This window comes from Camelina sativa, chromosome 9 (genome assembly GCF_030686135.1).
Source record: "Camelina sativa cultivar CO46 ecotype springtype chromosome 9, ASM3068613v1".
NCBI lineage: Eukaryota > Viridiplantae > Streptophyta > Magnoliopsida > Brassicales > Brassicaceae > Camelina > Camelina sativa.
The window spans coordinates 24,689,626-24,703,835 of NC_141888.1; the positions used below are offsets into that span (position 1 = coordinate 24,689,626).

A 14,210-nucleotide genomic window follows, 5' to 3' on the forward strand; every position below is an offset into this window, starting at 1 on the left:
TCTTGATCATGCCTGCAAGGTAATCATTAGAAGTCGAATCTGTCAAAGCAAGCTGAGCAATGACTGGTTTACTGGGAACCAGTTGTTTATCAGAAGTCGATTTGTCAGATTGGTTCTTGTTCATGTGCTTGAAGCTTATCGGATAACCATGAATTCTGTAGCATTTTTCAACCATATGTCCAGTATAACCACAGTGAGAGCAAATAACCTTATGTCCTTGAGTCTTGTAGTTGTTGTATGTAGCATTAGCAGAGGGCTGCACCATATCAACAACAACATTAAAAGCAATTGCGTTCTGAACAGGGGTAATGGTCCGTTGACTGTGATCTTGATCAAGCAGATTGTAGATTCCTGATAGAGTTGGAATATGCTTCTTCATGATTGTTTGACTCCTCACAACTGAGTAGGATTCGTTTAAGCCAACGAAGAACATGATCACTCGAGCATGATCTTCTTTCTGTTCTGTCGCCTTACAACAATCACATTTTCTGCAGGTTTTTATACAATTAGCTCCATCTAACTCATTCCATAGAGTCTTTAATGTTGTATCATATGTAGATAAATCCATAGATCCTTGTTGAAGAGACCAAGTCTGCTGAGATAGTTGATAGGATCGTGGTAGATTAGTGATATGAAATTGTGTCTTAAGATCTTGCCAAATCTCCGAAGCATCATCAAAGCATAAAATACTTTTATAAATTTGCTTCGCTACAGAGTGAAGAAGCCAAGATTTCACCAAACTGTTACATCATGACCAAATCCTAAACATGGGATCAGATTCAGCAGGTCTAGCGAAAGATCCATCAATAAATGCAAGCTTGTTCTTCGCATCTAAAGCAGTTTTCATCGCAATACTCCAGTCATCATAATTTGTACCATCTAATACATCAGAGATGATAGAGATACCAGGACTGTCGCTATTTGTGAGGTAGAACGGAGAATGGATGCTATCCGGAGACTCATTCGAAGATGCAAAACTTTGAAGAACTAGTGGAATTGTTTGAGTTAACGAAACTGCTTGAACAACTTGCGGTAACGTCTCTGGTGCTTGTGGTTGCCTCTTTGGGGAAGAATCATCGCGATTCACCGGTCGACGAGCTGATGAAGGTGCTCTGACCGTGCGACGACTCACTTTGCGAGTGGTAACCATCAGGAAAGTTTGATTTAGTTGAAAAACGAAGAATTGGGAAGAGACATTGAAGATCTGAGCTGATTTGAGCTTAGATTCGCCGGAAACAATGGAAGAATCGGTTGAATTTTGAGATTCAACGCTCTGATACCATAATAGAGAAAAGTTTGTTACAGATTGAAATAGAAAAATATCTTCTGGTTTATTCAATGTGTTGTGTACAATACACTTTGACTCTGTGTTTATACTCAAGATAGATCATGTATCCGGTTTATATTGAACCAAACCATTTACAGACTCAATTATTGATTTAGATAACCAAGTCACTCTATTAGTGGTTGGTTTCCCATCAAAGACATTAAGGACCCTCGCTTTGATGTCATCTCCAAGTTTGCTGTCTCCGAGTTCAATAAACAGAACAACTCGGGACTCAAGTTTCAAACGGTTGTTTCCGGCAACATGCAGGTCGTCGCCGGTATTAATTTCCGGTTAGTTTTGGATGTCAGTGACGGAGACAACGGAGTTAGCAAGACCTACGAGGCGCAGGTCTATGAACAGGCATGGCTCCATTCCAAGTTTCTTACTTACTTTAAATCCATTGATTAATTATGTTGTTGTAAATTTAAAAAAGAAAGAAGATTCTAACTATGATTTTGATTGTTGGAAGGTATATCTTTCTCCTTCTCTAACTGTTTTTTGTGTTTAACCAAGTTTTGTTCTATCTTTTCTACAACAAAGTAAAATGTTAAATGGTAATGGGAGAGAATCTAACCAAGAAATAAGGGAAAAATGTAACAAATATTGATGAAAATAGTGCTACCATTAAACAATAAGGACCAAGGAAAAGCAACTTCAGGTATCTAAAGGAATGTGATTAGTATCCTCTTTAAAAACAATTTAGAAACTGTCATGTGGGACTGGATGATGCAATAGATAGATCATGTGATAAGCCGCCCTTCTTATTTCCCTCTCTTCAGTCTTCAAAGTTTAAACCAAAAACGAGTGAGACAAAAAAAAAAAAAAAAAAATCTTTGTAAATATTGAAAGAAAAGAGAAAAAATGAGAGAGTTGAGTTTTTTTCTTAATAGAGAAAGGGTTTATAAATTACTACTTGGGTGCAAAGTTAGTAATCACTTCATTTACCTCTAGAGAGAGACTCTTCTAAGGGTTATGTTTCTCTCTCTCCCTTTCGCTCTCTTTCTCTGTAGAATGGCTTCGAGTGCTTCAAAATTCATCAAATGTGTGACTGTAGGAGATGATGCCATTGGGAAAACTTGTATGCTCATCTGCTACACTAGCAACAAATTCCCTACTGTAAACCCCTCATATCCTTGTAATCGATTAGCAAAATTCTTCTGGGTTTCTCACAGTCTCGTAACTTGTATCCTCGATTTCCATCAAATTCTTCTTCTGGGCATCTCCAATTTTGTTACTTTTTTTTTGTTGAAAATCCTTCTAGGTCTTATCAAATTTCAGCTCGTTTTTCTAAGAATTAAGAACTTGAAATATAAGAACACCTCTCTTATTATTGATTTAGAAAACTCTCTCAAAAACTAAATCTCTCTCTCAAGTCTTATAGAACACCTCTCCATAGACTCTTATATTTATAGGTTTAACTTTTCCTAAATCTATTAGAATTAACATATTACAACTTATTAATCTCATGAACGTTTCTTTTTTCCTATTCTATCTCTTTTGGCAAGTTCCTAGGAGATAGTTTCTTCCACAAGTTGGAATTATCCAACATTCTCCCCCTTAATTCCAACTTGAACTTCGGGTGCTTTAATCTCTTGTACTCCGATCAGATTCCGCATTTCTCTGAACTTGATTCTCGCCAGTGGCTTAGTAACGATGTACGCCTTCTGTTCCTCACCAGGAACATGCTCCACTTCTATCTTATAATTCTCCACACATTCACGAATAAAATGATACTTTGTGAGTATGTGCTTATTCCTTCCATGAAACACTGGATTCTTACTTAGAGCTATGGCTGACTTGTTATCAATCCTTAGTAAGATCTTCTCATCTAGACTAAGTACTTCTCTTAGCAACTCCTTCAACCATATTGCTTGCTTTGCTGCTTCTGTAGCTGCCATAAACTCAGCTTCATATGATGATATCGCCACTATGTGTTGTTTCTGTGAGGTCTAAGTGATTAACGATGAACCAAGATAAAACACATGACCTCCAGTACATCTTCCATCATCAATATCAGCTTTGTAACTACTGTCGCTGTATCCAACAACCTTACTCAACCCATCACGCTTGTAGAACAAGCCTAAGTTGGTGGTTCCTTTCACATACCTTAATAAGTGTTTAAGAGCTTGTCCGTGTACCTCTCTCGGACTCTGCATATACCGGCTCAAAACTCCTACAGCAAAAGCCAAGTCTGGACGTGTGTGAAGCAGATACCTTAAACACCCAATCTTTCTTCGATATCTTGTGGCGTCAATTTCAGATTGTTTTTCAGCCTTTGAGATCTCCATACCAGGCTCCATTGGTATGTGCGCTGAATTACACGAACCCATCTTAGTAACGATAAGTATACCTTGAGCATAAACTTCTTGTTTTCTTCTTATCCCATCTGCTCCTTGTACTACTTCAATACCAAGATAATATGTCAATTTGCCGAGGTATGACATCTCAAACTCTCTTGACATATCCCTTTTAAACTGATCAATGACTCTTTGTGAAGTTCCTGTCACAAACAAGTCATCAACATAGATTTCCACTACCAGACTTTCTTTCTTGTCATCCTTGAGATACACAGTAGGCTCCTTTATGCATCTTTTAAAGCTCATCTTCTTCAGAACATGATCAAGCTTCACGTTCCAAGCTCTAGGAGCTTGACGTAGACCATACAACGCCTTATGTAGTTTGTACACTCGATCCTCTTGTCCTCGTTTAACAAAGCCTTCGGGTTGGCACACATAAACCAGCTCGTTTAAGTCACCATTCAAGAATGCGGTTTTCACATCAAGGTGATGAATCTCCCATCCCTTCGAAGCTGCGATAGCAATGAGTAGTCGAATAGTTTCCATACGAGCTACAGGTGCAAAAGCTTCTTCGAAGTCCACTCCTTTTTGTTGTACATAACCTTTTGCTACAAGTCTTGCCTTGAACTTGTTCAATGATCCATCCGCTTTCATCTTGATTTTATACACCCACTTCAACCCTATTGGTTTAACACCATCCGGCTTCTCAACTAGCTCCCAGGTTTTATTTTTAGCGATAGACTTTAGCTCAGCCTTCATCGCATTAACCCATTCTTGCAAACTTAAAGCTTCAGAAACAGACTCTGGTTCACCATCTATGGTAAGTATAAGTCGTTCACTCTCCAGTTCAGCTAGTAGAACATAATCATTGAGGTATCGAGGTTTGTTGATAACACGTCCATATCTTGTTACAACTTGCTGATTTTCACCGACTTGATCCATGTGTTCTTCATTTTCTTCATCTTCTATCTCTTCTTCTTGGTTTGCAGGTTCTTGATCCGGTTTTTGATGCTCGACATTGTCATCTTGATTGTTCTCATATTCATTTCCTTCTTATACAAACCCATTATGAGATAGTTTAAACCTTCCCGGTTCTCCATTGGTTTGGTTTCTGCAGTCGACCAATCCCAAACTTTTGTCTCGTCAAACACGACGTCTCTGCTTACAAACACCTTTCTCGTAACTGGATCATATAGCCTATAAGCTTTTGTACCTGGTTTTGTCCCTAGATTGATCAAAGTTCTCGACCTATCATCCAACTTCTTAAGATGTGGTCCAATGATCTTAGCATAAGCAACACAGCCAAACACTCGTAGATGCTCGATGTTAGGCTTTCTGGTCGTGAAACTTTCATATGGAGTCTGACCCGCTAAAGCTTTGGTAGGAACTCGATTAATCAGATATGTTGAATGACGTACAGCCTCTCCCCATAGTTCATTCGGAAATTTCATAGCTTTAAGCAAGCTTTCAACTACACCATTCTGTTGAGGAGTATATGGTGCAGGTAAATGTCTAGAGACTCCACTTCCTTCATATAACCGGTTAAACTCAAGCGAGGTAAACTCTCCTCCCCTATCGGTGCGAAAGGTTTTGATGGACAATCCGGTCTGCTTCTCAATGCCTTCTTGAAACCTTTTAAACCGATCGAAAGCCTCGCTTTTCTCCTTCAATAGCATTGTCCACATGTATCTCGAAAAATCATCAATAAGGACAAAGACATACCGGTTGTTAGCTGGTGTTGGTGGAGATATCGGTCCACACAAGTCACCATGAATCAGCTTTAAAGCTTGAGCTGCTCGAAAAGATGTTGTAGTTGGAAACACAGCTCTGGTCTGTTTTCCGACTAAACACGTAGTGCAAACATTCTTCTCATGAATCGATTGTGGCATTCCAACAACCATACCCTGTCTTACCATGTTGTTAATTACTCCAACACTTATGTCCCAGCCGTTCATGCCATGTTAGAGTAGTGTCGTTATCTTGGATATAAAGACACTTAGGATACTCAACCTCCATTGGCGTCTTATAGAGGCGGTTTGATGATCTTGTGACTCGTACTAACAACCGCCCAACAGGATCACTTAAAGTTAACATGTCTCCCTTCATGTTCACTTCACATCCAAATTCAGTCGCTTGTCCTAGACTGATAATGTTGTGTTACAGGTCGGGAATATAGTAAAACTCCTTGAGTGATCGCCTCTCACCCGTTTTTCCCACAAATACAATCGATCCCTTTCCAACAATGTTGACAAACGAACCATCACCAAACTTAATCTCCCCTGTGATGCTCATATCTAGGCTAGAAAACAATTGTCTGTTTCTCGTCATGTGGTTGCTAGCACCGTTGTCAAGATACCATATACTTTCATTGTTGGCATCATAATTCTTGGGAAACAACTTATCCTCGTTTAAGAACACCACCTCATGAACGTAAAGTGCATCAGCTTCATGAGTTTCATTCAGATTTGTCTCTTGATGGCCAACTTCTTTCGCTTGACATGAAGATGCGTAATGACCCGGTTTATCACACCTCCAACAAATTATTTTAGATAGATCTTTCTTCTGGTTTTGTACTTGATCTGTAGTGTCTCCTCCACGATTCTGGCCATTGAACCTTCCTCGTCCCCTGCCTCTGCCAGAACTATCTCCATTGTAGTTACCACGACCAAAACCCCCTCGACCATATCCACCTCGACCATATCCTCCTCGACTGCTTCCTCTGTTATAGCCTCCTCTGTTTCCTTGATATCCACCGTAGTTTCCTTGATTGTTTGAATTTGAAAACATAAGTTTTGCTTGGTCTTCACTCCGGGTCTCCTCCCCTACACACTCTTCATAAGCTTTTATACGACCAACTATGTCTCCAAATCCGGTTTTCTTTAAGTCTATGACTTGTTCCAACGATGCAACGATATAAATATATTTGTGTCTTGGAAGTCCTTGTAAGAACTTCTTTACCAACTTTGATTCATCAAGGATTTCTCCCAAAGAAGCTGACTGCGATGCTAGCCCTGAGATCTTGCCAGCAAAATCATCAACAGAGTCCGTATCATTCATCGTCACCCGATCAAGATCTGCAAGTAAAGTCTGAAGCCTTGCTTCCTTTACATGTTCCGCACCTTGGTGACGTGCTCGTATGGCTTCCCATAGGGTTTTAGCCGAACCTTGATCTCCAACTTGCAGGATGAGTGACTCGGGGATGGATTGAAACAGAAGAGAATTCGCTACGTCGTTCATCTTCTGATCGGTGGATCCAGGATCAATAGCCTCCCACACCTCGCTAACTCGAAGTGTAATTCTCATGCGCATCGACCAAACAGTATAGTTTGTCGATGTTAATATCGGACATTGGATGGACGGTGATCCAAGGTTCTTGGCTCGCGGCGATGGATTTGAATCGTCCCCCATACTTGGTTATGAATAGCTTCTCCTCCACAACCTTTGATCGGAGCTACAACCTTAGCTCTGATACCAAATCTAAGAATTAAGAACTTGAAATATAAGAACACCTCTCTTATTATTGATTTAGAAAACTCTCTCAAAAACTAAATCTCTCTCTCAAGTCTTATGGAACACCTCTCCATAGACTCTTATATTTATAGGTTTAACTTTTCCTAAACCTATTAGAATTAACATATTACAACTTATAAATCTTAGGAACTTTTCCTTTTTCCTATTCTATCTCTTTTGGCAACTTCCTAGGAGATAGCTTCTTCCACAAGTTGGAATCATCCAACAGCTTTTACGAGAACTTCATCAGGGTTTTTCAAAGTTAGCTCCTTTTTTAGGGATTGTGTAGTAGTTCTAAGTCATCGTCATTTGAGGTCCTTGGATAGAGAAATTTATAGTGCGGTGAAGATCGGTGACTATTGAGATTTTTGTATTTATGAATTTGCAGGTCAAGAAGACTATAACAGACTAAGGCCTTTGAGTTACAGAGGAGCAGATGTTTTTGTGTTGGCTTTCTCATTGATCAGCCGAGCTAGCTACGAGAATGTTTTCAAAAAGGTTTGTGAACATTGTATTCCTTCTTTCTCTTAATGGGAAAACAAATAATGAAATGTGATTTTCTGATGTTTGTCAAGTATTTATTTTGGTCAGTGGATCCCTGAACTCCAGCACTTCGCACCAGGAGTCCCCATTGTACTTGTTGGTACTAAAATGGGTTAGATAGAGTGGAACCAACATATTTCCTTGTGTATTGCTTGAAAATCACATTTAGTATATGTAATGTTTCTTACAATGTTTCGATATATAGATCTTCGTGAAGACAAACATTATTTGTCTGATCATCCTGGACTGTCCCCGGTAACTACATCACAGCTGTGATTTTTCAACCTGTAGAAATCGTAACCGATGTTGACCCTCTCTTCTGCTTGGGGTTTTTTTAATGATATAAGCATTCATGTGTGACAGGGAGAGGAACTCCGCAAGCATATTGGAGCAACATATTACATTGAATGCAGCTTCAAAAACTCAACATTCATATTAGTTTACCCTTTTACTTGCACAAATATGACAAATATACTTTTCTTTGGTCTATGGTTTTTGTAGAATGTGAAAGCCGTATTTGATGCTGCTATCAAAAAGAAAGCCAGAAAATCTAAATCTCTTTGCAAAATTCAAGTTAAAAACCAGCAATAAAATCAAGTTTAGATAAGTTCACAAAATCACTAATTCAAATATCTTTGTCAAAAGTAATTTTGCTCACCAAAGGTTTTATCAGGAAAATCAATTATATTCTCATATCAATTAATAATCCTAAGATCTAAATCCAGATGACTAATCAAAGATCTAGCATTACGAACAACCTATGGTGAAGAACAAGAAAGATAATGAATCCTAAATTAACAGATCTAACAATCCATGAAATCTCTAATGAGAAACCCTAAACCTAACTAGAAGATCTACTCAGACATAATTGTATGAACACAAATCATGAATAAAATAGATAGCATTAAGAGATTAAAAGAAGAAGAAAACGAGTTCTGAATCTTCTCTGAAGGAGTCTTGATTCTTCTCTCCAAAAGCTTTCTAAAAATCTCTCAGGGTTTTGCTCTCAAAAGTTGCAGGGAAAAATAAAGCTTAGGTCTAGACAATGACCATAAAAATCCTATTTATATTCCTAAAAACGTCCAAGGACTAATAATGCAAATATAGAAAACTCTGGGGCAACTTTGTAAATCTTCAAAACTTGTGAGAAAAACATTCGATTTCGACTTTGGCCTAGCATCGATCGATGCATATGCTGTGTCGATCGATGCACTCTTCTGAACATGTCTCCCAACTTCGTAGCTCAGCCTCAATGCTTGATTAAGCTCCAAATCTTTCTATTTAGCTCCATTATGCTCCTGTCCATGCTAAATCCTATAAAGACTCAAAAGACTCTAAAAATAACAAAAAGACTCTATAATTAAGACTTATATCATGGCTAAAAACACCTAAAAACCATGATATATCAACTCCCCCAGACTTAGCCTTTGCTTGCCCTCAAGCAAATCAAAAACTTCATCTGTGAAAGAGGTTTGAAAACGCAGGAACTCATTTTCTTTTTAAAGTAATACAATGATCATCCAAACCTTAATCCACATGCTTAGCAGATAAATCTAAATCGAACCACCATGTACTTCTCCGTTGACTTTCATAGCATCCCAAATTCAAACCAAATTCCACTACTTCCTCCATTAAGCCTTCATCGGTGGTTCTCATCAATTTGATAAATGTCAAGAACCTTCTAGACTCATTCCCGTACAATACCATAACAAGCAAGACATATCTTTTACCGCATGTGGTACTCTTTCTCTCTCCCAAACTTATTCTATTTATTCTTCCTTTGAGCTTTGCTTTTTTTTTTATTATCCTTTTTTTTTCTTCAAAGGTGTAAGCGAATACCGGGGTCATTGGTAATTTACCTATCCCTCGCTTCCAAGATTTGTGTGATCATTTGACTCAAGAGTAGAATAATGAGATCACAGGTAATTTACCTAACCCTCTAAACTGATCAAAATCATCTCATCTTTTATTCTTCTTTTTTTTAAAAACAAAGCTCTTAGGACAAAACATTTTAATACTTATATAAGGAAGAGGAGTACCAAATTTTTTCTTTTCTGAAGTCTTACTTGTCAGGTATGAACAATGAGTCAAGCTCTATGAACATCAATCTCCTTGATGAGGTAAAAAGAAAAGTACAGAAATTACCTCAAGCTTTTATGGATTCTGTTGGAAATTTGGATGTCTCTGGTTCACTGGTCAGCCATTGGATTTTTCATTAGTCGGATTTGTTGATTCAATCTGCAGCATTAATCAACCAAGGCAGTACACTAAAAAGAAAAGTCATAGTTCCCAACAAAATTTTGACTCAATAAACAAAATTTTTTCTTTTTTTTCAAAAACAAAAACGTAGTTAGTAATTGCCTCCCCCATACTTAAACAACATTGTCCCCAGTGTTATCAAGTAAGAGATTGGCGAAATAATTCAAAAGAACAAAGAAAAAGAAAAACCTACCAGTGGTTTGCCTCCCACTAAGCGCTTGTTTTCAGTCGTTAGCTTGACTGTGTCGGATCTCAGGCATCCGGTGGATCGGAACATGGCAGTGAATGCTTCCGAGAGAATGTCCTCTTCATCCAAGGGGGTGTGTAGGCAGTATGTGCATGAGATTTGCCAAGGATATGAGGAACAGGACCAGGGCGGTACTTAGGTATGGTTGGCTTTCTTTTTAAGTCCTGAAAAATCATCAACAGAAGAAACAAGTGCTCTACGATAATCTCGTGGCTTGGTTAACTGCAAAACAGTTTTTGTACCTTTCAAATTCTTATTGATGATAGGAGAAGGTTTGGGAGAAGGAGATGCATACCTTGGCCTTACCTGTGGGTTCTGGACTGTGGAATGGTGAGATTTCAGCTTTAAAACTGGTCTAGGACTTGTAGCTAAGGAATCAACTAGAGAATCTTTGGTTTCGGACAAGTCCGAGCCAATTCTGGAAGGTGTGTCGATCAATGCAACAGCTGCATCGATCGATGCTTGGCCTGTAACTCGTGTTTCTTCAACGATTCTGCAACTAACCTCTGAAATCCGTGTTTCCATTACAAAAACGTCATCTACCAGCGACTTGTCATGCATAAGAACCTCATCATGGTCTCTAGTACTGATTAGATGATCTCCACTCCAATCTTCAAGCTTAACAGCTTGCTTACTCACTTCCTCAACAGTCTCCAACTCTTTGACATACCCAGCAGTAATGTCTTCATGAGGCTCTATGAGTGGATCATCATCAGAAGCAATCTCCACAGAAAATGTCTGACCATCAATAGTGGGAACTCTTCTCAGCTTGTCCATCTCAAAGTTCATGACCAAATCATCCACATTCAGAGATATGAGCCCTTTCTTAACATCAATGATGGCACCAGCTGTAGCCAAGAAAGAGCGTCCTAAGATGAGAGGATCACTAGGCTCTTTGTCATATTCCAGCACCACAAAGTCAGTGGGAATCATGCAATCTCCAATCTTGATTGGAATATCCTCTAAGACACCTTCAGGAATTCTGCGGGATCGATCAGCTAAGATAAGAGAGATCTTAGTTGGCTTGAAATATGTCATCCCAAGTCTCATAGCAACAGAATGTGGCATCAAGTTAATACTAGAGCCAAGATCACAAAGTGAGTGACGAAACCTTCCTGTGGAGATAGAGCAATCTAACACAAAACTTCCAGGATCTGGTAACTTCTCTGCAATCCTACTATGAATCACTGCACTTACTTCCTTAGAGGCAACCACCTCCCGCTTCTTATCCTTCTTCCTCTGTGCAGGCTGATTCAACAGAATTGAGCTGACATCCTTGGTAAGCAAAGCTCCTTCCTCAGGACTCAAACCATTAGTAACCATTCTCTTCACATATCGTTTAATACCAGGAGAAAACTTGACTGAGGCATCTCTATCATCACCTTATCCATCATAGCTTTGCATCTAGCTTCTTCAATCTTCGGCTTAGACCTCCTAGGCTTAGGAAAAGGAACCTTAGGCTTGTAGGCTTGTTGTGAATTGGATAGTTCAACTGGAACAGAAACCGTAGCTGTCTGTGGGGGGTATCGATCGATGCTGAAATTGTGTCGATCGACGCTTAATTGAGTTTGCATCGATTGATGCTCTTGTGTAGTGTCGATCGATGCTGGATCAACTGACAGATCTTCGTCTCCTTCCTTCACCAAAATCGCATTACAAGCATGCTTGGGGTTCGACTCTGTTCTTCCAGAAATAAATTCCTCTTGTCTTTTAACAGACCCAACAGTCTAAATCACTTGATTCTCCATCTTCTTGACATGATTGTTTAATGCATCAAACTTCCCAGTCAGCTCAGTGTATACAGAATCAATCTTCCCATTGAAGTCCACTGTTAACTTTTGTTGACCTTCCAAAATCTGTCCAATCATTGATTCCATTTTGCTTTCTGAATTGGGTGGAGGGAGGGGTTGGTAAGAAGAAGAACCATAGTTCCTAGTGAAGTTGTTGCTTGGATTTCCTGTGAAGGAATTCTTCTGACCAAATCTCTGATTTTGATACCCAGCTCCATACACATAGTTGACACCTTCTTCTGTAGTCTCTAGCTTTGGCTCAAAAGTCTCAACATCTTCAGCAAAATGGACAGAATTCTTTCCCACTAGAAGAATGTGCACTGTATCCAACTTAGCATTCACTACAGCAAACTGATTTGAATCATGGCCTTCATGTGCTCTCTTCTGCTCTAAGTCTGCATTCTTAGTACTGTTGCTAGATGCTAATCTTTCTATCAACTTTTCAGCGTCATCTGGGTACCTTGTCTTGAAGTTTCCATCACTAGCAGCATCCAAAGCCATCTGATACCTCCAATCAATACCACTGAAGAAGATACTGATCAACTGCACCTCTGAAAACCCATGATGTGGACAGTCCCTCTGGTATGCTTTGAACCTTACCCAAGCAGCTTTGTAAGATTCAGCTGGTCCTTGTCTAAAGGTGGAGCTTAATCCTCAGCTCATCAGACATCGCATCATCATAGAAGTAGTTCAAGAATACCACCTTGATTTCATGTCAGGTTGTCAGGGATCCTGGCTTGAGTTGTCTTAGCCAATGAGAAGCTTCCCTAACAAGAGAGTAGGGGAAAAGCTTGCAGTAGAGATAGTCCTCTGTGACTCCATTAGCCTTGATGCTTGTGACTATGTCCTCAAAGTGCTCAATATGGTCTAGAGGCTTCTCATGTGGCAAGTTCTGGAATGGTCTTTGGCCAACAAGAGCAAAGTAGACAGGCTTCAGCTCAAAATCATTCCTTGGGAATGGAGGAGGGACAATTGCGGAGCGGTTCTCATAGAACAAGTCTGGTCTGTTGATGTCCGCAAGAGTCTTGAAAAGCTCTCCATTGTTGTCCCGTCGCCTCCCCATTGGCTCTGGCATTGCGTCGATCGACACCAACTATGCGTCGATCGATGCCTTCCTGGTTGCGTCGATCGATGCCATCGTTGCGTCGATCGACGCCATCTGCATTCCCATCGGCCACAACGAGTTCTTCTTGAATAACATGTCCTTCAACATCAAGTTTTTGGCCTGGTTCGTTGCGCACATGACCCTCTTGATCCCTCAAAACTCCAGCCGCATCTGGTCTCAATATGATTGGGTTGACCATCTTTGCTGATTTGGCTGCTTTTGTGTTATTACGCTCTAGTTGTCCTAACTCTTGGTTTGTAAGCTTAACAACTGGACCAGTAGGATTTTTTCTGGTGCTAGGCTTAGGCATGTACCTGAAACACACAAGAGAAAAGAAACAAAAGCGTGTGAGTAAAACAGAAAAAGAAAACTTTAGACAAAACCAAAGAGTTTAATCTAATGGTGAATCAAAAGAGTCCCCGGCAACGGCGCCAAAATTTGATATGCTCAAATTTACCCTAGAGCTACTCTCTCAAATTAAGAGATCAATTGTAGTACTTAGGTATCGAATCCACAAGAACTCTAGATTCACACAATAGATTTAATAATCTTTTACTTATGCTAAACCAAAATTGTAATTTAAATAGCAGTGCAAAAACAGAAAATAAAAGAGTTGTAAATCAATAGGAATAAACGCTAGGCTTAGGGAAATTCTCAGGAAATCATGGAAAATTAGATCAATTAATTAAACAAGCAGGATTCAATAATTAAGCACCGTTCTTGAACTCTAAACACAATTATTAAATAAATCAGTTCTCACTGCAAATATTATCTAAGTTTTAAAACCAGAAAATCCAAATCTCTTTGCAAAATTCAAGTTAAAAACCATCAATAAAATCAAGTTTAGATAAGTTCACAAAATCACTAATTCAAATCTCTTTGTAAAAAGTAATTTTGCTCACCAAATGTTTTATCAGGAAAATCAATTATATTCTCATATCAATTAATAATCTTAAGATCTAAATCCAGATGACTAATCAAAGATCTAGCATTAAGAACAATCTATGGTGAAGAACAAGAAAGATAATGAATCCTAAATTAACAGATCTAACAATCCATGAAATCCCTAATGAGAACCCCTAAACCTAACTAGCAGATCTACTCAGACATAATTGTATGAACACAAATCATG

General features: G+C 39.1%; 1 protein-coding gene, 1 long non-coding RNA gene and 1 pseudogene across 2 annotated transcripts; 2 read left to right on the plus strand and 1 right to left on the minus strand.

Annotated features, from left to right (window-relative positions):
• The first annotated feature begins 969 nt into the window (after positions 1-969).
• On the plus strand, positions 970-1,735 carry LOC147938689 (cysteine proteinase inhibitor A pseudogene; annotated as a pseudogene).
• A 4,046-nt stretch (positions 1,736-5,781) lies between these two features.
• On the minus strand, positions 5,782-7,032 carry LOC147938690 (uncharacterized). Its single transcript, XM_087465724.1, has one exon. The coding sequence runs from the start codon at positions 7,030-7,032 to the stop codon at positions 5,782-5,784; it is 1,251 nt and encodes a 416-aa protein (XP_087321850.1).
• Positions 7,033-7,517: 485 nt separating this feature from the next.
• Positions 7,518-7,941, plus strand: LOC147938691 (uncharacterized). The gene is made up of 3 exons (XR_015565483.1): positions 7,518-7,632; positions 7,726-7,789; positions 7,883-7,941. It is a non-coding gene; the product is annotated as an uncharacterized LOC147938691 (long non-coding RNA).
• Positions 7,942-14,210: the final 6,269 nt, after the last annotated feature.

What these genes read in the sequence shown, in the direction of transcription:
- LOC147938690 (XM_087465724.1), bottom strand. Translation starts at nt 7,032, where the DNA reads ATGGGGGACGATTCAAATCCATCGCCGCGAGCCAAGAACCTTGGATCA.